Genomic DNA, 22,492 nt, shown 5'->3' on the forward strand with positions numbered 1-22,492 from the left:
ATTTTGGATTTTTTTTCCTGCTTATTTTCTCTTTTTGTCTAATAATGATGAGTGAAACTCAGAGTCAAAGAGGGGTGCGTTATTTACAGATACTTATTGTCAGTCTATTGCTTTTTATCAGGATCGCTTCGCCTCAGATTCGGTACACTGTTCCAGAGGAAGTGAGAATTGGAACAGTTGTTGGAAATGTTGCAAAGGATCTTGGCCTTGACGTCTCCACATTAATCGAGCGACGATTCCGTGTAATCCCTGGATCTAAGGACAGTTTTTTTCAAGTAAACCAGAACAATGGAGCTTTGCAGGTTCTTGAGAAAATCGATAGAGAGGAGCTGTGTCACGGTAGTGGAGCATGCTTAATGGAGTTAAAAATCCTGGTGGAGAATCCTTTGGAAATGCACCACGTAATTGTAGAAATTACCGATGTAAACAATCATTCTCCAACTTTTTCCGAAAAAAACCAGACGTTTGAAATATTTGAACAAACACAACCGGGACGGAGATTCCAGCTGCTCAGCGCTCGTGACCCTGATGCTGGAATAAACTCTATTCGGAGCTACACCATCACGCCAAATGAACACTTCGACCTTGATATCCGTGACAGTGATGAAGACAAAACACCGTTTTTAGCGCTCAAAAAGTCCTTAGACAGAGAACAGAAAAGCAAGCACATATTAATTTTGACGGCAGTTGATGGAGGCAAACCTCCCAAAACAGGAACCCTAAATGTTTCCATTATTGTTTTGGACAGTAACGACAATCGACCAATATTCAGTCAAGAGATTTATCAAACTGAAATACAAGAGAATGTACCAATTGGAACGTCAGTATTCAAAATAAATGCGACGGATGCTGATGAAGGCGCCAATGGTAAAATTGAATACAGCCTTGGAAAAACACTGAAGAAAATAGTATATGAGACGTTTGAGCTAGACCAAACAACTGGAATAATACGAATAAAAGGAGAAGTAGACTATGAAGAAAACGACGTTTTTAAACTCGACGTTGAGGCGTCGGATAACGGCACACCACCTTTATCAGGGGAGTGCCGCCTCATCATAAAGGTAAAAGACGTTAATGATAACGCACCAGAAATAGAAATAACATCATTGTCGAACACAGTTCGTGAAGATTCAAAGCCTGGTACTGTCATTTCACTGCTGAGTGTGACAGACAAAGATTCTGGTGCAAATGGAAAAATAATAACGAGCATAACTTCAGAAGTACCTTTTGAACTGAAACCGACTTATAAGGAAAACATATATTCAATTGTAACAAAAAGATCATTAGATCGAGAGGAAATGCCACAATATGAAATAAGTATAAAGGCCACTGACTGTGGAGAGAGCCAATTATCTGCGTCCAGAATACTCAACATTCAGGTAGCAGATGTAAATGACAACAGACCACAATTTTGGCAGAATCCATTACACTTCTACCTGTCAGAAAACAACGCAGCGGGAAAGTCAATATTTTCTGTCAGTGCAACAGACAAAGATATTAACGAAAATGCAGTTATTTTATACCACATTGTCAGAGTAGGAGGTGAACAAGGCAGATCGTCTTACATAAATGTCAATTCAGAAAATGGTGAAATATCCGCCCAGAAAAGTTTTGACTTTGAGACTCTGAAAACTTTCCAGTTCCAAGTTGTTGCCACAGATTCTGGAACTCCGCCACTCAGCAACAACGTGACAGTCAACGTGTTCATTCTGGATCAAAACGACAACGTTCCAGTCATCCTCTATCCACTCAGCTCCAACGGCTCTGCTGAAGGTGTGGAGGAGATTCCCCGCAATGTCAACGCAGGACACCTGGTGACTAAAGTCAGAGCCTATGACGCTGATATAGGATATAACGGCTGGCTGTTGTTCTCACTGCAGGAAGTTACTGACCACAGTCTCTTTGGTTTGGACCGCTACACAGGACAGATCAGGACACTTCGTTCATTCACAGAGACAGACGAGGCTGAACATAAACTGGTCATCCTGGTCAAAGACAATGGGAATGTCTCACTGTCAGCAACAGCGACTGTGATTGTCAAACTTGTGGAGCCCAAAGAGGCCTTTGCAGCTTCTGATGTGAAAAGTGCAGCAAAAGTAGATGAGGAGGACAATGTTACATTTTATCTGATGATAACTCTGGGAGCTGTATCTACACTTTTTCTGATCAGCATCATTGTGCTGATTGCAATGCAGTGCTCCAAATCCACGGACTACACTTCGAAATATCTGCAAGAAACTAATTATGATGGAACACTGTGTCACAGCATTCAGTACAGATCTGGAGATAAACGATATATGCTAGTTGGGCCCAGAATGAGTGTTGGATCTACAATTGTTCCTGGCAGTCACGCAAATACACTGGTGCTCCCAGCCAGGAGGAGGGTATCTGAAGAGGTAAGATGAATTTTCATCTTTAGTTGAAATGATAAGTCCACGCAATAAATTACTTTGTTGAGTTAAGACCACATTAATTGCTCAAAGGAAAAATCAACATTCATTGCATCTCATAAGTTATGTTTTCCGGTACCGTTTCATGCTTTTCCTTCATTTCAAAATGTTTTCATTTTCTCACGTTGCACTGTGCTGTGCTTGGGTGCTGAAGCAAAGCCATAATATAAATTATTGCTTGATTGTTTGGGTGTACTTTAAAACAGAGATACGACTGTAAAGGCTTTCCTTATTGCGCTGTCCATGGTGCTGAAAACTTGTCGGCACGAGTCGCACGAAGACGATTTCTATCTTGTATTGATGCTTTCTTATTCATGATATTTGGAAGAATATAATCACATTTGCAACGAAACACAAGATTTTGTTTAAGGAAAACGTCATAAAGTGTGAAGGGAGCCAACATTGTGATAGTGTGTAGCTCAGGGCAAATCCTATTTCCATTACATGAATTTATAAAATTTGCTTTTCAAGAATGCACGCACAAAAATTGCGATCTGCCTTAAATATCCTGTGAGTTGTGTTTCTCTAATTCCAAATGCTTCAGCAAAACAACATAAAACGTTTAAATCAGCAAATACGTATTTTGGACATTCAAAAAGCGAAATTCAACACGAACAAGCAATAATTTACAAATTAAATAATTAACGTTAACCACTCTTTTCATGAATAATACTCTTTAGAAACATATCAGTTCTGTTTTTCATCACAGACAACATCGAATTTAATTCATGGATATAAAACGTAAGGGAGAGATTTTTATTTTCACAATCAGCTTTACAGTCAACTATTTTGTCGTTTCTTTGAAAATATTGGAAAGCATTTCCCTTAAAAAACAGTGTTGTTACAGTCCACAAGATGTCAGTGTCATATCTGCTTTAACTGTTTGGTAAAGAACTGGCTCTGCCCCTTCTATGGAGAATATGTTCAGGGCGACGGAAAGGACGCAGTACACGATCAGAAGCACGAGCAGAAAGAGCCGATGCCGGGATTTGCACAGGGCATGTCGGATGAGGACTACATTTCAAATCTTTATGCCTCAGCATACGACAATTTAGGTCAGAACACGTAAGGACTCGTTTCAAAAAATTCTAAACCTAAATGATGGAAGCTGGAGGACAAAGAAGAGCAATGCTGGCCTGGTGGGTCGCTCTCGGATTTTCTGTAATGCTGAACTGTGTGGTCCCTGTTTCATCCCAGGTAAAATACTCGATTCCCGAGGAAGTTAAAGTTGGATCAGTGGTTGGGAATATCGCCAGAGATTTGGGATTGGATATATCATCGCTGAACGAAAGACAATTTCGAATAGTCTCGGGAACCGAAGATGCTCACTTTAACGTGAATCAGAACAATGGGCTGCTGTACGTGAACGGGAAGATCGACCGAGAGAAGCTATGTGAACATATTTCTCCATGTTTAATGAACCTGAAAATAGTCGCTGAGAATCCAATGGAAATACATTATGTGGCAGTTGAAATCATCGATGTGAATGACAATTCACCGAGTTTTCAAGAGGAAGAAAGTGTAATAGAAATTTCTGAATCCATACTCCCGGGCAGGCGTTTCCAATTACCAGTTGCACAGGATCCAGACGTTGTCACTAATACAGTACGTGTCTATAAACTAAATCAAAACGAATATTTCAATATTCAAATTCGAGACAGAGGGGACGACAAAATACCATTCTTAGTGTTACAAAAATCTTTAGATCGGGAAAAAGAAGATGCTATTAAATTAACTTTAACAGCACTTGATGGTGGAAATCCACCGAGATTTGGGACAATGAATGTTACAGTAGTGGTACTCGATTCAAATGACAACCATCCTACATTTAGCCAGGAGGTTTATTCAGTGACTTTACCTGAGAATGTACCAAATGGTACAAGTGTAATTAGAGTCAAAGCAATTGATCTAGATGAAGGTTCAAATGGACATGTTGAATATTTTTTTGGTGGTCAACTTGATCGGAGAATTTATGAAACTTTTAGTTTAGATAAAGATAGTGGAGAAATAACAGTAAAGGGAGAAATAGATTTTGAAAAATCTGACGTTTATAAGTTAGATGTCCACGCCACTGACAAAGGCCAACCCCCGATCAGTGCAGACTGCAGAGTAATGATCAAAATACTTGACAAGAACGACAATAAACCAAAAATAGAAGTGACCTCTCTCTCTAAAACAGTGCCAGAGAGTTCAAAACTTGGGACTGTAGTGTCTTTAATTAGTATTACAGACCAAGACGGCGGTTTAAATGGTAAAGTTATATGCAGTCTTTCAGATGATGTTCCATTTGATTTAAAACCGTCATTTCAAGATAACATGTACTCTGTTGTTGTAAAGCAACATTTGGATCGTGAATCAGTTTCTCATTATGACGTCATAATAAAAGCTACAGACTGTGGCCAGCCTCCACTGTCCACATTTAAAACCCTGAGTATTGATGTAGCTGATGTTAATGATAATCGGCCAGAGTTTTTAAATAATCCAATTGAGCTTTATCTAATAGAAAATAACGTTCCTGGAAACACCATATTTTCTGTTTCTGCCTCAGACAGAGACTTGAACGAAAATGCAGCTGTAACTTACTGTATAGTCAGAGAGGAACAGAGTAATCAGAAAATTGCAGCATTTTTAAATATCAATTCAGAAAATGGACAAATATCGGCACTGAAAAGTTTTGACTTTGAAACCCTAAAAAGATTCCAGTTCCAAGTTATTGCCACAGATTCTGGAACTCCACCGCTCAGCAGCAACGTGACAGTCAACGTGTTCATTCTGGATCAGAACGACAACGCTCCAGTCATCCTGTATCCACTCAGCTCCAACGGTTCTGCTGAAGGTGTGGAGGAGATTCCCCGCAATGTCAACGCAGGACACCTGGTAACTAAAGTCAGAGCCTTTGACGCTGATATAGGATATAACGGCTGGCTGTTGTTCTCACTGCAGGAAGTCACTGACCACAGTCTCTTTGGTTTGGACCGCTACACAGGACAGATCAGGACACTTCGTTCATTCACAGAGACAGACGAGGCTGAACATAAACTGGTCATCCTGGTCAAAGACAATGGGAATGTTTCACTGTCAGCAACAGCCACTGTGATTGTCAAACTTGTGGAGCCCAAGGAGGCCTTTGCAGCTTCTGATGTGAAAAGTGCAGCAAAAGTGGAGGAGGAGGACAATGTTACATTTTACCTGATGATAACTCTGGGAGCTGTCTCTATACTTTTTCTATTCAGCATTATAGTGCTGATTGCAATGCAGTGCTCCAAATCCACTGACTACACATCTAAATATCTACAAGAGACCAATTATGATGGGACACTGTGCCATAGCATTCAGTACAGATCTGGAGATAAACGATATATGCTAGTTGGCCCCAGAATGAGTATTGGATCTACAATTGTTCCTGGCAGTCATGCAAATACACTCGTGCTACCTGACAGAAGAAGGGCGTCTGAAGAGGTAAGCTCTGGCTTTCAACTTTCGTAACTACGTTCCTGAGAGCGCCTCAATATAAATGACATCTTTTGGCTTTGATTTTGTTTCACAATATCATAGTGATTGTGTTGTTTGGTGATGTGATTTCTTATATGCACTGGCACGTTCAACTGAGATCCGAAAAAAAATATTTTACTGTGGGAAAAGAGGACATTGTTTTTAAAAGTTATCCTTCGTTTTCGCATTGAAGGAGCTGTCCCTGGTGCTGATAGTACTGTGTCCTGTCAAACTGGAATGCTTTAGCATGTCCACAATTTGGGTTACTTGATTTAAAGTCATTTCAGCTTCTGCATTGCGCTGCATTTCAAGCTTTCCTCAATAATAAGCCGTTATATGTTCAGTCCACAAGGTGTCAGTGTCATACCTATGTAATTTGTTACTGTGAAGCGTTGGACCTGCCCCTTTAGCTGTGGATTTGTTCAGGCCAGTTGAAAGGAGCATTCTTTTTCCGCTGAAGGAGGTGTTGTCGTTATTGTGTCAACTCTAGGAGGAATATAGAACATATTCAAAACGGGACATAATATTTTCCATCATCCGTTTTGTGGTGGTATCAATGATATTACATTTTATTGAATATCTATACCAAAGAAATGGGAGCAAGAGGACAAAGAGTGAGATGGCGGGGAGCTCTGTGGTTTATTGTGATTCTCTGCCACGTACACGGAGTTTCATCTCAGGTGAAATATTCGATTCCTGAGGAAATTAAAGTGGGATCTGTTGTTGGAAATGTCGCCAAAGATTTGGGACTGGACATTACCTCGTTGGAAGACCGAAAATTTCGTATCGTTTCGGGAACAAAGGATGTTCAATTTGAAGTAAATCAGAACAATGGAGTCTTGTACGTGCACAAGAATATTAATCGAGAGGAGCTATGTGAAACCATTACTCCGTGTTTAATGAACCTAAAATTGGTAGCTGAAAATCCCATGGAAATACATTATGTCGGAGTGGAAATCATAGATGTAAACGACAATTTTCCGAGCTTTCAAGAGGAGGAGTACATTTTGGAAATTTCGGAGTCGACTCTCCCCGGAAAGCGTTTCCAGTTACCAGCCGCCCAAGACCCAGATGTTAACACTAATACTGTACGTGCGTATAAATTAAACACAAACGAATTTTTTAGTGTGCAAATTCGAGAGAGAGGGGACGACAAAATACCTTTCCTTGTTTTGCAAAAACCTCTGGATCGAGAAAGGCACGATGAGCATAAACTGATCTTGACAGCTGTTGACGGTGGGAGTCCACCAAGATCTGGAAGCCTGAATTTTACTGTGTTAGTTCTCGATTCAAATGACAACCACCCTACATTCAGCCAAGAGGTTTATTCAGTCACTATTCCTGAAAATATAGAGACTGATACAAGTGTAATTACAGTGAAGGCAATCGATGCAGACGAAGGCACAAATGGGGATGTTGAATATCATTTCGGTAGTCAGCTTGACCAAAAAATTTACGACACGTTCAGCTTGGACAAAGACACAGGTGAAATTCGAGTGAAGGGGGAAATAGACTACGAGAAAGCTGACATTTATAAGTTAGACGTCCATGCAACTGACAAAGGACAGCCTCCGATGAGTACTGACTGCAGGGTGATTATAAAAGTACTCGACAAAAATGACAACAAACCTGAAATAGAAGTGACATCCTTATCAAACATTGTGTCAGAGAGTTCAAAAATAGGTACTGTGGTTTCACTGATTAGTCTTACAGATCAAGACGCGGGTTTGAATGGCAAAGTTAAGTGCAGTATTTCAGATAATGTACCCTTTGATTTAAAACCATCATTTCAAGATAACATGTATTCTTTAGTTTTAAAACATAGCCTAGATCGCGAACTTGTATCACATTATGATGTTACAATTACAGCCACTGATTGTGGTGAGCCGCCTCTGTCTGCTATCAAAACCCTGAGTATTGATGTCGCTGACATGAATGACAATAGGCCAGATTTTGTGCAAAATCCAATTGAAATTTATATGGGTGAAAACAACATCCCAGGAAACAATATTTTAACTGTTTCTGCTTCAGACAGAGACTTGAATGAAAATGCAGTTTTAAGTTATCAAATAGTTAGGGAGGAACACAGTCAACCACAAATTACTGCATTTTTAAATATCAATTCAGAGAATGGACAAATATCGGCACAGAAAAGCTTTGACTTTGAAACACTGAAAAAGTTCCAGTTCCAAGTTGTTGCCACAGATTCTGGAACTCCGTCACTCAGCAACAACGTGACAGTCAACGTGTTCATTCTGGATCAAAACGACAACGCTCCAGTCATCCTGTATCCACTCAGCTCCAACGGCTCTGCTGAAGGTGTGGAGGAGATTCCCCGCAATGTCAACGCAGGACACCTGGTGACTAAAGTCAGAGCCTATGACGCTGATATAGGATATAACGGCTGGCTGTTGTTCTCACTGCAGGAAGTAACGGATCACAGTCTGTTTGGTTTGGACCGCTACACAGGACAGATCAGGACACTTCGTTCATTCACAGAGACAGACGAGGCTGAACATAAACTGGTCATACTGGTCAAAGACAATGGAAATGTCTCACTGTCAGCAACAGCGACTGTGATTGTCAAACTTGTGGAGCCTAAAGAGGCTTTTGCAGCTTCTGATGTGAAAAGTGCAGAAAAATTGGACGAGGAGGACAATGTTACATTTTACCTGATTTTAACTCTGGGAGCTGTCTCTGTACTTTTTCTGATCAGCATCATAGTGTTGATTGCAATGCAGTGCTCCAAATCTACGGATTATACATCTAAATATCTACAAGAGACAAATTACGATGGAACTTTGTGTCACAGCATTCAGTACAGATCCGGAGACAAACGATACATGCTGGTTGGTCCCAGAATGAGTATTGGATCTACTATAGTCCCTGGAAGTCATGCAAATACTCTCGTGCTTCCTGACAGGAGGAGGCCATCTGAAGAGGTAAGACAGAATTTTGTTGGCTTCACATACTTCAATTAGCACATACCAGCATTAACCGAATTCTTCCGGCAGTCACATTTCAAATTTTTTTGGTGCCCTCGGTTGTGCTGAGGTGCGGTGGATTTCACAATAAAAAAGTAACACTGACATTGCTAAAATTTAGTTTTAAATACAAATTCAGTTGTCCTCCAAAATAAATAAATAAATAAATAAATAAATAAATAAATAAATAAATAAATAAATAAATAAATAAATAAATACATTTTTATTTAATTTTTTTTTTTCATTTTTTCAGACATCATTGAGTTTGTGTTCTTGCAATGGTGCTGTGGGAATCATGCATTTAACAGTCTGTGGTTCCATCTCGATATTCATTCCTTCATAAATCCAGTTATTGTTGTTTTCACACTTCTGCTCTATTGTATCTTCTTTATATTTTGTGAGTTATGATAGTAGAACAGAACAGTGGTCTGACATTTTTGATCAATCATTTTGATTGTTCTTAATAAGAATAATGTCACAATTAGGAAACATTTGGTGATGGCTTGGAAAGAAATTAAACTAAGTTCCTTAGAGCTTAAGAGTGCAGTTTTGTTTTATTTAATTTTACCTTCACTGGTGTGTGAATGTGTGTGAATGGGTGAATGCCATTAACAGAGCGAAGCGCATACGGTCTGATCCAGCAGTGTGAAAAGTACTGTTTAAGTGTGGCCCTTTCACAATTTATTTCTCAAATTTGTTGCTTTTATTTTTAGTTTTTCCACTTAAACTAGATGTAACCGGACAAGTTCAAACATATATGAGAAATTGAATCTTTCATTGTACATGATTAAGACTGTTTATAGCAATGCAATGTAAGGAGCAAGCGATGCAGAACGTTTTGAGAATACAGTTGCTCAATATACAATTTCAGTTTGTTTGTCCAAATAGATGAAAAGTCAGAATGCTTTAACAGATTTGGGGGATCGAGATGGCGTCTACTGTATAGTAAAACGTACAGTATATAACAGTGTATTTTCTCAGTGACCTCTGGGTGTCGGCATTGCATTGATGAATCTAAGGCCACATCGTCCAACCCTTCACAACGCCTTTGTTCGCCACTGCAAGATAAAGCACATTTCAAATGAGCTCGCCATCATCTTGAATCTGCGCTACTCACGAAACACGCATAAAGAGTCCAACAGTCTGGATAAAGAGCGTGGCGACAATGGGGAGTGAAAGACAATGTCGGTGGAGGATTTTTATTTCGTGCGCATTTCACTTGGCTTTACTACTGTGTGGCGGAAAACGGACTCTAGCAGAAACAAGATACGCCGTGGCAGAAGAGGTAAAAGAAGGATCTGTGATTGGAAATGTGGCGAGGGATCTTGGTCTTGACATCACCTCCTTAAGTAATCGACGGTTCCGCGTTGTCTCTGAATCTGCGAATGCACTTTTTAATGTGAACCAGGACAGCGGGAATCTGTACGTTCTTCAGAAAATTGACAGAGAGGAGCTCTGTCAGGGGAATGGTGCATGCATTATGGAGCTAAAGATCATAGCCGAAAACCCTTTGGAAATACATTACGTGGTTGTGGAAATCAATGACGTGAACGACCACACGCCGACTTTCCCCGAAAAGGAACAGAGGTTTGAAATCGGTGAACAGACAATGCCGGGAAGGAGATTCCAGCTGCACAGTGCGCGAGATCCAGACACAGGAATCAACTCGATTCGCACCTACACGTTAACCTCTAATGAACACTTCGACATTGATATCCGCCAAAGCGATGAAGACAAAATCCCGTTTCTCGTGCTTAAGAAGTCGTTAGATCGAGAAAAGAGAAGCAGACACACATTAATTGTCACCGCTATTGATGGAGGTAAACCTCCAAAATCAGGTACCTTAAATGTTTCAATTATAGTTTTGGACAGTAATGATAATCGACCAATATTTAGTCAGGAGATTTATCAAATTGAAATACATGAAAATGTTCCAGTGGGCACTTCAATATTTAAAATGAATGCCACTGACCCCGACGAAGGCAGCAACGGTGAAATTGAATACAGCCTTGGAAAAACACTGAAAAAACAAGTTTATGAGCTTTTTGAATTGGATAAGGTAACTGGAGTAATTACAGTGAAAGGGGAAGTAGATTACGAAGAAAATGATGTTCATAAACTTGATATTGAGGCATCGGATAAAGGACAACCTCCACTAACAGGTGAGTGTAGATTAATAATAAAGATTAAAGATCTAAATGATAATCCACCAGAGATCGAAGTGACATCACTGTCAAACCCAGTGTCCGAGAATTCAAAGCCTGGCACAATGATTTCCCTAATAAGTGTGAAGGATAAAGATGCTGCCGCAAATGGTAAAGTAATCTCAAGCATAAGTTCAGTTGTTCCTTTTGAATTAAAGTCGTCATATAAAGAGAACATATATTCAATTGTCACAAAAGGTTTTTTAGACAGAGAACATGTGTCATATTATGACATAACAATCCAAGCAACTGATTGCGGTGACCCTCCGTTATCTACTTACAAAAAAATTAGCATTCAGATAGCAGATGTAAATGACAACAGCCCACAGTTTCCAGAAAATCCATTACAGATTTACCTATCAGAAAATAATGGTGCTGGAAAATCAATATTTTCTGTAAGTGCAACAGATAAAGATATAGGCGAAAATGCAGCTATTACATATCATTTAGGAGGAGAAATGGGTCGGAATGACATCATATCTTTGCTGAACGTAAATTCAGAAAATGGTCAAATTACCGCACTGAAAAGTTTTGACTTTGAAACACTGAAAACTTTCCAGTTCCAAGTTGTAGCCACGGATTCTGGAACTCCGTCACTCAGCAACAACGTGACAGTCAACGTGTTCATTCTGGATCAGAACGACAACGCTCCAGTCATCCTGTATCCACTCAGCTCCAACGGCTCTGCTGAAGGTGTGGAGGAGATTCCCCGCAATGTCAACGCAGGACACCTGGTGACTAAAGTCAGAGCCTATGACGCTGATATAGGATATAACGGCTGGCTGTTGTTCTCACTGCAGGAAGTCACTGACCACAGTCTCTTTGGTTTGGACCGCTACACAGGACAGATCAGGACACTTCGTTCATTCACAGAGACAGACGAGGCTGAACATAAACTGGTCATCCTGGTCAAAGACAATGGAAATGTTTCACTGTCAGCAACAGCGACTGTGATTGTCAAACTTGTGGAGCCCAAAGAGGCTTTTGCAGCCTCTGATGTGAAAAGTGCAACAAAAGTGGAGGAGGAGGACAATGTTACATTTTACCTGATGATCACTTTGGGAGCAGTTTCCGTATTTTTCATCATCAGTATTATCGTATTGATTGCAATGCAGTGCTCAAAATCCACAGACTATACATCTAAATATCTACAAGAGACCAATTATGATGGGACACTGTGTCACAGCATTCAGTACAGATCTGGAGATAAACGGTACATGTTGGTTGGACCCAGGATGAGTATTGGATCTACTATAGTCCCTGGGAGCCATGCAAATACTCTCGTGCTACCTGATAGGAGGAGAGCATCTGAAGAGGTGAGTGTGGTGTGTTCCAGGCATGCTTTAAACCCCTCCTCATGAATGAACGTTACAGTGTGAAACGCAATATTTCATCCTGAAAAAGATGGCATATTATTATTATTATTATTATTATTATTATTATTATTATTATTATTATTATTATTATTATTATTATTATATCTTCATTAATATGCTTTGTTTGTCAATCTCCCAAGATTTTGCCGGGTCCTCTCTTGGACTTTGGTGCATCTGGGCTTTATGTCGCTATCCTTGGTGCTGATATGCGGTCTCGCTGACTTAATGACATGTTTTTTTTTTTTTTTCAAAAAAAAAAAACTTACTGTCAGTCTGCCCGTGTTTCATTGCGTCGATACCGCTCACAAGCAATAAGTTACCTTTCAGCTTGAATTTCTGTTCAAAAGACTCATCGGAATTGGGATGTTTAATTTTAATCCGAATTGTCCACACGGTGTCAGCGTGATACCAGCGTCTGGCTGTGGTGTTGCAGTGGTAGCCCTGCCCCTTCTGGAGAGGTTTGTTCTTTCGAAATACACCAAACAAGCGAGTGATAACGGCCAGACGAGTTGGCGTTGGACTTTGTTTTTTCCTCCCTTTTGCTGGTTTAAGAACAACGGATATTTTTCGAAACATTTTCCGGAGTGCTTCTCGAGTAACCATAATCCCTGTACAGAACCGTAAATGGATACAATGTTACAAGGAGGACAAAGACGAGCAGTACAGTCCTGGTGGGTCGCCATCAGTATGTGTGTGATGCTCAGCCCCATGGAGCAGGTTTCAGCTCAGATCAAATATTCTTTTCTCGAAGAAGAAAAAGTGGGATCTGTTGTTGGAAATGTCGCTAAGGACCTGGGTTTGGATATGAGCTCGTTGGGAGAGCGGAAGTTTCGCATTGTCTCGGGAGCTGAAGATGCTCATTTTAAAGTGAATCCGAACAATGGCGTCCTGTATGTGCATGAAAAAATTGACCGGGAGGAGCTGTGTCACAGCGTTTCACCTTGCATAAAAAACTTGAAAATGGTGGCTGAGAACCCCATGGAGATACACTATGTCGAAGTTGAAATTATTGATGTAAATGATAATTCGCCCAGCTTTCAAGAGGACGAAAAAATACTGGAGATTTCAGAGTCCACTCTTTCAGGCAGACGTTTTCAATTACCGACCGCGCGAGACCCTGATGTTGCAGGTAATGCAATACGTGCCTATAAACTAAACCACAGCGATTATTTTGCTATTCATGTAAGAGAAAGAGGAGACGACAAAGTACCCTTTCTAGTTTTGCAAAAGTCTCTTGATAGGGAAAAACACCAAGTGCACAAACTCCTCATGTCAGCAGTGGACGGTGGAAATCCACCGAGATCAGGAACTCTAAATGTTACAGTCATTGTTCTCGATTCAAACGATAACCATCCAACATTTAGCCAAGAAATATATTCAGTCACAATTCCTGAAAATGTAGAAACAGGTACAAGTGTAATTACAATTAAAGCGACTGATCTCGATGAAGGATCAAATGGAGATATTGAGTATTTCTTTGGTGGTGAAGTCGACCCAAAATTATACGAAGTTTTTAACTTGAACAAGGACACAGGTGAAATTAAAGTGAAAGGAGATATTGACTTCGAGGAGGCTGACATTTATAAATTACACCTTCACGCTACTGATAAAGGACAGCCTCCGATGAGTGCAGACTGCACAATCATCATCAAAGTCATAGACAAAAATGATAATGAACCTGAAATAGAGGTGACATCTCTGTCAAATACCGTTTCAGAAAATGCAAAGCCCGGTACAGTAGTGTCTTTGATAAGCATCACAGACAAGGACGCTGGATTAAATGGGAAAATAATATGCAGTCTTACTGACAACGTGCCATTTGACTTAAAGCCGTCCTTTAAAGATAATATGTTCTCCATAGTTGTTAAACAACCTTTGGATCGTGAGTCCGTTTCTCATTATGACGTCACAATAAAAGCTACAGACTGTGGTCAGCCTCCTCTGTCTACATTTAAAACCCTGAGCATCGATGTAGCTGATGTTAATGACAATAAGCCAGAATTTTTGAATAATCCAATTGGAATTTATCTGGTTGAAAATAATGTCCCTGGAAATCCAATATTTTCTGTTTCTGCTTCAGACAAAGATTTGAACGAAAACGCAGTTTTAACTTACCATATTGTTAGAGAGGAACAAAGTCATCAAAAGATTGCTGCATTTCTAAATATAAATTCAGATAATGGACAAATATCAGCACTGAAAAGTTTCGATTTTGAAATTCTGAAAAAGTTTCAGTTCCAAGTTGTAGCCACAGATTCTGGAACTCCGCCGCTCAGCAACAACGTGACAGTCAACGTGTTCATTCTGGATCAGAACGACAACGCTCCAGTCATCCTGTATCCACTCAGCTCCAACGGCTCTGCTGAAGGTGTGGAGGAGATTCCCCGCAATGTCAACGCAGGACACTTGGTGACTAAAGTCAGAGCCTATGACGCTGATATAGGATATAACGGCTGGCTGTTGTTCTCACTGCAAGAAGTCACTGACCACAGTCTCTTTGGTTTGGACCGCTACACAGGACAGATCAGGACACTTCGTTCATTCACAGAGACAGACGAGGCTGAACATAAACTGGTCATACTGGTCAAAGACAATGGGAATGTTTCACTGTCAGCAACAGCGACTGTGATTGTCAAACTTGTGGAGCCCAAAGAGGCCTTTGCAGCTTCTGATGTGAAAAGTGCAACAAAATTGGAGGAGGAGGACAATGTTACATTTTACTTGATGATCACTTTGGGAGCTGTTTCTCTACTCTTCATCATCAGCATCATAGTGCTGATTGCAATGCAGTGCTCCAGATCCACAGACTATACATCTAAATATTTACAAGAGACCAATTATGATGGGACACTGTGTCACAGCATTCAGTACAGATCTGGAGAGAAACGATACATGTTGGTTGGACCCAGAATGAGTACTGGATCTACTATTGTTCCCGGCAGTCATGCAAATACATTGGTGCTCCCCGACAGAAGGACGGCATCTGAAGGGGTAAGACCACTGTAATTATTACAATTCTATTTGCATAATTACTGCAATTTTTGTCACCAGCAATGCAGATACTTAGTTTCACATTTTTTTGGTTGCAATTTGAAATGTTGTTGTTGAGCGGATGAGCCATGTCGCTTTTTTTTCTTTTTAAAATCTATACATTTTATTTCGTACAAAATTTCGAGTTTTGACTGTCGACGGTATTGCTGAGAAAACTGAAAACTGCAGTCATTCAATGCAGAATTTCCTTTAAAATTCAAACTCAAAATCTATTTCAAAGAATAAGGCTGCATTCTCTTCAATTTTGAGTGTTTCTCAGATGTGCAGGAAGTTCTCCAGTGATATAAACTGGGTTTCTGCATGAAAAAGCTCTGTCGGACTTGTCAGTTGATATTTTGGAACTTTTCCTTCACCGTATAGAGAGAAACATGAATATTCATGGCTTGTTGTTTTGATACACTTCAGTAAAGTAAATGATACGTATTTCATATTTCATTTCCCTTCTCATTTCGGTTGCAAGTATTCGATGGTCCACCTGGTGTCAGTGTTATAATAGAGAATCGCTACAGACTCAGTTCAACAAGGCACTTCCCCTTATAAACCGTTTTCATCGTCTCGGTCACAAAGAATGCTGTCGTTTCGGATATGACTCGCATGGATTCTTCGGAAACGTCTCTTTGTGCTCAGTAATTTCTGGACAACGGGGAATGTTTTTTCAAGTAACGTATTCATGGATTCTGTTTTAATGTTTTTGGCGATGGGAGACAAAGGACAAAGAGGCAGGATGGTGTCCAGGTTAAATTTACTCCTTTTGTCTTTACTAGCTTGTTACTGGGAGCTGACTTCAGCTCAAATAAAATACTCGACTCCAGAGGAAGGAAAAGTAGGAGCTGTTATTGGAAATGTTGCAAAGGATCTGGGCCTCGACATAAGCACACTGACAAACAGGCGTTTTCGGATCGTGTCTGGACCTCAAGAGACGCTCTTTGAGGTAAACCCGAGCAACGGGGTTTTGTATACTCACAAGAAGATCGACCGTGAACAGATATGCGATAGAAATGCTGCCTGTTTATTGGATCTAAAAATAGTTGTTGAAAATCCACTTGAAGTTCACTATGTCACCGTGGAGATAACAGATGCAAATGATCACGGCCCGAGTTTTGTCGAAAAAGAGAAGAAAATAGAAATAGCAGAAAGCACATTGCCGGGAGCACGATTTCAATTGCCGGGTGCACAAGATCCAGATGTTGGAATAAACTCAGTTCAGCGATATAAACTCAGTCAAAACGAAAATTTTCATCTGGAAATTCGAGATCGGGGAGAGGACAAAATTCCCTTTTTACTGTTACAGAGGCACTTAGACAGGGAGCAGAAAACAAACCACAGTTTGATTTTAACCGCTATGGATGGAGGGACACCACCAAAGTCAGCACATCTTAATCTGACTATTCAGGTTCTCGATATCAATGATAACAGACCAGTTTTTTCAAAGGAAGTGTATTCCGTTGAATTACAAGAAAACGCTGCAGTAGATACGATAATCATACAAGTTCAAGCTACTGATATAGACGAGGGAGTAAACGGTGAAGTTGAGTACGCTTTTGGGGGCGATGTAAATCCGAGTTTATTTCAGTTATTCTCTTTAGACAACCACACGGGACAAATTCGAGTGAAAGGTCAAATTGACTATGAGGCTGCCAGTGTTTATAAATTAGACGTCCAAGCATCTGACAAAGGCCAGCCACCCATGACTACTGACTGTAGAGTTATAATAAAGATTGAAGATATTAATGACAATAAACCAGAAATAGAAGTTACATCAATAACCAACATGGTCCCTGAGGATTCAAAACATGGAACAGTCATTGCTCTCATCAGTGTTAAAGACACTGACTCTGGTTTAAATGGAAAAGTAATTTGTCATCTGACAGAAAATGTACCATTTGAATTAAAACCGTCATTTAAAGAAAACATGTATTCTCTAGTTACAAAAGAAGCCCTGGACAGAGAAAGTGTGTCTCATTATGACATCTCAATAACTGCCATTGATTGTGGGGACCCGCCTCTCTCCACTCTAAAAACCTTAAGGATTCAGGTCTCAGATGTAAATGACAACATCCCTGAATTTTCACAAAGTCCTTTAGAATTATATTTGACAGAAAACAACGCTCCCGGCGCATCAATATTTTCTGTGAGCGCATATGACAAAGACATAAATGACAATGCTGCGGTTTCCTATCATGTTCTGAGAGGAAAGGGGGGTCACAGTGATATGGCCTCTTTTCTCAATATAAATTCAGAAAATGGACATATCACAGCACTGAAAAGTTTCGACTTCGAAAACCTGAAAACTTTTCAGTTCCAAGTTGTAGCCACAGATTCTGGAACTCCGCCACTCAGCAACAACGTGACAGTCAACGTGTTCATTCTGGATCAGAACGACAACGCTCCAGTCATCCTGTATCCACTCAGCTCCAACGGCTCTGCTGAAGGTGTGGAGGAGATTCCCCGCAATGTCAACGCAGGACACCTGGTGACTAAAGTCAGAGCCTATGACGCTGATATAGGATATAACGGCTGGCTGTTGTTCTCACTGCAGGAAGTCACTGACCACAGTCTGTTTGGTTTGGACCGCTACACAGGACAGATCAGGACACTTCGTTCATTCACAGAGACAGACGAGGCTGAACATAAACTGGTTGTACTGGTCAAAGATAATGGGAATGTTTCACTGTCAGCAACAGCGACTGTGATTGTCAAACTTGTGGAGCCCAAAGAGGCCTTTGCAGCTTCTGACGTGAAAAGTGCAACAAAAATAGACGAGGAGGACAATGTTACGTTATACCTGATGATAACTTTGGGAGGTGTTTCTGTATTTTTCATCATCAGTATCATTGTGCTGATTGCAATGCAGTGCTCCAAATCCACAGAGTATACATCCAAATATTTACAAGAGACCAATTATGATGGGACACTGTGTCACAGCATTCAGTACAGATCTGGAGACAAGCGGTACATGTTGGTTGGACCCAGAATGAGTATTGGATCTACTATAGTCCCTGGAAGTCATGCAAATACATTGGTGCTCCCTGACAGAAGGAGGACTTCAGAAGAGGTAAGGCTGCACAACCTATCTATAACCTTTTTTCTCCCAGTTTAAAATGTTGTTTGCCACTTACCGAAAATCTTTTTTGGTTAAAAAAATGTTGTGACTTGATATCACATCCAGCTCACAACAGCAAACGGCGTTTCATAAGCAATGTTTTATTAGAGAGAATATCATGCATTACACCATGAATATGCCCAGACAATTTTACTCACAACCTCAGTTTCATTCACTTCGGTGAACATATTTAATGATCTTTATAATAACCACCGACAAACACCTCTAAGCCGCTTTGCAACGGCGATTCTTTGTGATTTGTGACAGCTGTCGTTGGTTCTGGATAAAGAAAGAAAGAAAGAATTAACAAGAAAACTCAGCATTAATTTTTGCTACACTGGATACAGATGAAAGCGCACTTTAGCTGTCCATGGTCCTGAAATCTCCGTATCACCATGTAGTGTTGCTGTGGAATTGTTTCTGTACTTTGCTGTCTTCCCATTTTTTATCGATTGTAATGGATTCTCTTAAAAGTAGTGATAGGGAACGTTGCGTTTTTCTTTCTCGGTGCTGACCTCTAGGTGTCACTATTATATCAGAGAACCTGAAATGTCTCCTGTCCCTCCCCTCACCGAACCTTTCTTTGTCATCGAAGCCGAGCAGAGCTCATGAACCAAACAGCTCTGTGAAGATGCAAAAATCTACGTGCTGAGAGATTGGTGGTGTTGAAGAAACCTTTGAATATATGCTTTGTTGAGTGGCAATGAGGATGTATCCAACACCTGGAAGAAATATCTGCTCCTGGTATATCTTTCCATTGGCTTTACTCTTTTTTACAGGAAGGGGGGCTTTTGCTCAAATAAGGTACTCGGTACCAGAGGAAGTAGAAGAAGGGACTGTTGTTGGAAATGTGGCGAAGGATCTTGGCCTCGACGTCGCCTCTTTGACTGATCGCCGATTCCGCGTGGTTTCTGGAAGTAAGGACGCAGTTTTTGAAGTAAATCAGAATAGCGGTGCATTGTATGTCGGAAATCCTATAGACAGAGAGGGGCTATGTCAGGGCAGCGGTGCCTGTTTAACAGAACTGAAAATTCTAGTCGAAAACCCTTTGGAAATACATTACGTGCTAGTAGAAATTACCGATGTGAATGATCACTCTCCCAGTTTTCCCGAAAAAGAACAAACATTTGAAATAGCTGAGCAAACGTTACCAGGAAAGCGTTTTCAGTTACACACTGCTCGCGATCCTGACGCAGGAATTAACTCCATACGTACCTATACTTTAACAGCAAACGAACATTTCGAAGTAAATCTTCGTCAAAGTGACATAGGAAAGATACCATTTTTAGTGCTGAAAAAACCATTAGACAGAGAACAGAAGGACAAACACACGTTACTGGTTACTGCAGTCGATGGAGGTAAACCTCAAAGATCAGGCACACTGAATGTTTCAATTATTGTTCTTGACATCAATGATAATCGTCCAATATTTAGTCAAGAAACTTACCAAATATCAATCAAAGAAAACATTCACGTGGGCACGTCAGTGTTTAGAATGAATGCAACTGATCTCGATGAAGACGCAAATGGAAAGGTAGAATACAGCCTTGGAAAAACATTGAGGCAGAAAGTTTATAACATGTTTGAAATTGATAAATTAAGTGGGGATATTATAATAAGAGGAGAAGTGGACTATGAGGAAAATGATCAATTTGAGCTCGATGTCGAGGCATCGGATAGAGGAACGCCTCCACTAACTGGGGAGTGCAGAGTCATAATAAAAATTATAGATATTAATGATAATCCACCAGAAATAGATGTAACATCTTTATCAAATACTGTGTCTGAAGACTCAAAACCTGGTACTATAATTTCATTACTTAGTGTAACAGATAAGGACTCTGGTGTCAACGGGAAAATAATGTCAAGCATCATAAATGACGTGCCTTTCGAATTAAAACCGTCCTATAAGGAAAACACTTTTTCGATTGTTACTAAATCCATTTTGGACAGGGAGAAAGTATCTCATTATGAAATCACAGTAAAAGCCACTGACTGTGGTGACCCTCCGTTATCTAGTTTTAAAACAGTGATTATCCAAATATCAGACGTAAATGACAACAGTCCACATTTCAAGCAAACCCCTTTGGAGTTTTATATTGGTGAAAATAACGATGCAGGGAAGACGATATTTTCTGTAACTGCCGCAGACAATGATCTGAATGACAATGCAGCTATTTCGTATCATATTATGAGAGAGGGGAATCAAAAAGACATCATGACTTTTTTGAATATAAACGCCGACACTGGACAAATCATAGCACTGAGGAGTTTCGACTTTGAGACTCTGAAAACTTTCCAGTTCCAAGTTGTGGCCACAGATTCTGGAACTCCGCCACTCAGCAACAACGTGACTGTCAACGTGTTCATTCTGGATCAGAACGACAACGCTCCAGTCATCCTGTATCCACTCAGCTCCAACGGCTCTGCTGAAGGTGTGGAGGAGATTCCCCGCAATGTCAACGCAGGACACCTGGTGACTAAAGTCAGAGCCTATGACGCTGATATAGGATATAACGGCTGGCTGTTGTTCTCACTGCAGGAAGTCACTGACCATAGTCTGTTTGGTTTGGACCGCTACACAGGACAGATCAGGACACTTCGTTCATTCACAGAGACAGACGAGGCTGAACATAAACTGGTCATACTGGTCAAAGACAACGGAAATGTTTCACTGTCAGCAACAGCGACTGTGATTGTCAAACTTGTGGAGCCCAAAGAAGCTTTTGCAGCTTCTGATGTGAAAAGTGCAGCAAAGATGGATGAGGAGGACAATGTTACGTTATACCTGATGATAACTTTGGGAGGTGTTTCTGTATTTTTCATCATCAGCATCATAGTGCTGATTGCAATGCAGTGCACCAAATCCACAGACTATACATCTAAATACTTACAAGAGACAAATTATGATGGGACACTGTGTCACAGCATTCAGTACAGATCTGGAGATAAACGATACATGTTGGTTGGACCCAGAATGAGTATTGGATCTACAATTGTTCCAGGCAGCCATGCAAACACGTTAGTGCTCCCCGACAGAAGGAGGGCTTCAGAAGAGGTAAGCCCAGTTCTTTAAATTCACAGGAAAAAATAGCTACATGAAATAACTAAATGTATCTTGCATCTTTCAAATCAGAGAAAATTTAGTCATTTACGTTCTGTCTGCTTAATTTTACTTGTCATCTGCAATTGCACAATGCGTTTTAATGATGTTACTGCGTAGTCAATAGTGCTTTTTAATTATTCACATCTCAGCGGGCATTCCATGGCGCTGTCCATGGTTCTGCAGATGAGAACGCATCGTCACATACGAGCTGGGGATTTTCAAAAATGTTTTGATTGACAATTATGGAGAACTAAATATTCATTTGTTTGAAGATCTGAAAATTCATTGTTTAAAGGACTTGGAAAGATAAACCATTTTTTCCAAGTGAAATATAAAGAAACAAGGTTTTACTGTTAATGATCAATTGTTTTACATTTTCGAACTATAACATGAGGAACTGAACAATGCAATTTGCCATCTTTTTGGTGGCTTCTATGTTTTAATGGATTTTTTTCAAGAGTAACGTATATTTAAGTCATTTATTGATTTGATGGTTTATCTGCTGTCTGAAGAGACTGCGACAAAGCAGAGCATCGATACCTTAAATTATATTTTGATCGTAAGTTATGTTTACGAATGTTATTCTACATTTTGTTTCGACTTCGTGGCTTTGAAACCTGTTTGGAACTCCTGCCTGTCGTAAATACCTCTGGGTGTCAGTATTACATCGGAATAACAACACACCGTACCACCCCCTTTTCGGCTTTTGTTTCCTGTTGTAGAAGG

At 40.2% G+C, this 22,492-nt stretch overlaps 4 protein-coding genes and 1 pseudogene across 6 annotated transcripts in view; all 5 read left to right on the plus strand.

The window, feature by feature from the left end:
• Positions 1 to 22,492, plus strand: part of LOC115397319 (protocadherin alpha-C2-like) — a 422,283-nt gene that overhangs the window by 219,041 nt on the left and 180,750 nt on the right. The window contains exon 1 of one of the 3 annotated variants that reach the window (XM_030103620.1): positions 13,112 to 15,497. The exons of 1 other annotated variant lie outside the window; for it this stretch is intronic. In XM_030103620.1, coding sequence (XP_029959480.1) covers positions 13,131 to 15,497 — 2,367 coding nt within the window. In that variant the 5' untranslated portion in view covers positions 13,112 to 13,130. Of the gene's footprint in view, positions 1 to 13,111; positions 15,498 to 19,330; positions 21,719 to 22,492 lie in introns of those variants that run through there. One more of the 3 variants, XM_030103665.1, reaches the window with a different exon arrangement.
• Positions 45 to 2,405, plus strand: LOC115403854 (protocadherin alpha-8-like). The gene has a single exon (XM_030112874.1). It carries the CDS (start codon positions 45 to 47, stop codon positions 2,403 to 2,405), a length of 2,361 nt encoding a protein of 786 aa, XP_029968734.1.
• Positions 3,513 to 5,948, plus strand: LOC115397688 (protocadherin alpha-8-like; annotated as a pseudogene).
• LOC115403859 (protocadherin alpha-8-like) lies at positions 5,965 to 8,880 on the plus strand. The gene is made up of 4 exons (XM_030112887.1): positions 5,965 to 6,004; positions 6,136 to 6,147; positions 6,612 to 8,641; positions 8,866 to 8,880. The coding sequence occupies exons 1-4, from the start codon at positions 5,965 to 5,967 to the stop codon at positions 8,878 to 8,880; spliced, it is 2,097 nt and encodes a 698-aa protein (XP_029968747.1).
• LOC115403866 (protocadherin alpha-8-like) lies at positions 10,089 to 12,491 on the plus strand. Its single transcript, XM_030112899.1, has one exon. The coding sequence runs from the start codon at positions 10,092 to 10,094 to the stop codon at positions 12,489 to 12,491; it is 2,400 nt and encodes a 799-aa protein (XP_029968759.1). The 5' UTR covers positions 10,089 to 10,091.

The sequence above is a fragment of the Salarias fasciatus genome, chromosome 2, assembly GCF_902148845.1.
Source record: "Salarias fasciatus chromosome 2, fSalaFa1.1, whole genome shotgun sequence".
In the NCBI taxonomy this organism is placed as follows: domain Eukaryota; kingdom Metazoa; phylum Chordata; class Actinopteri; order Blenniiformes; family Blenniidae; genus Salarias; species Salarias fasciatus.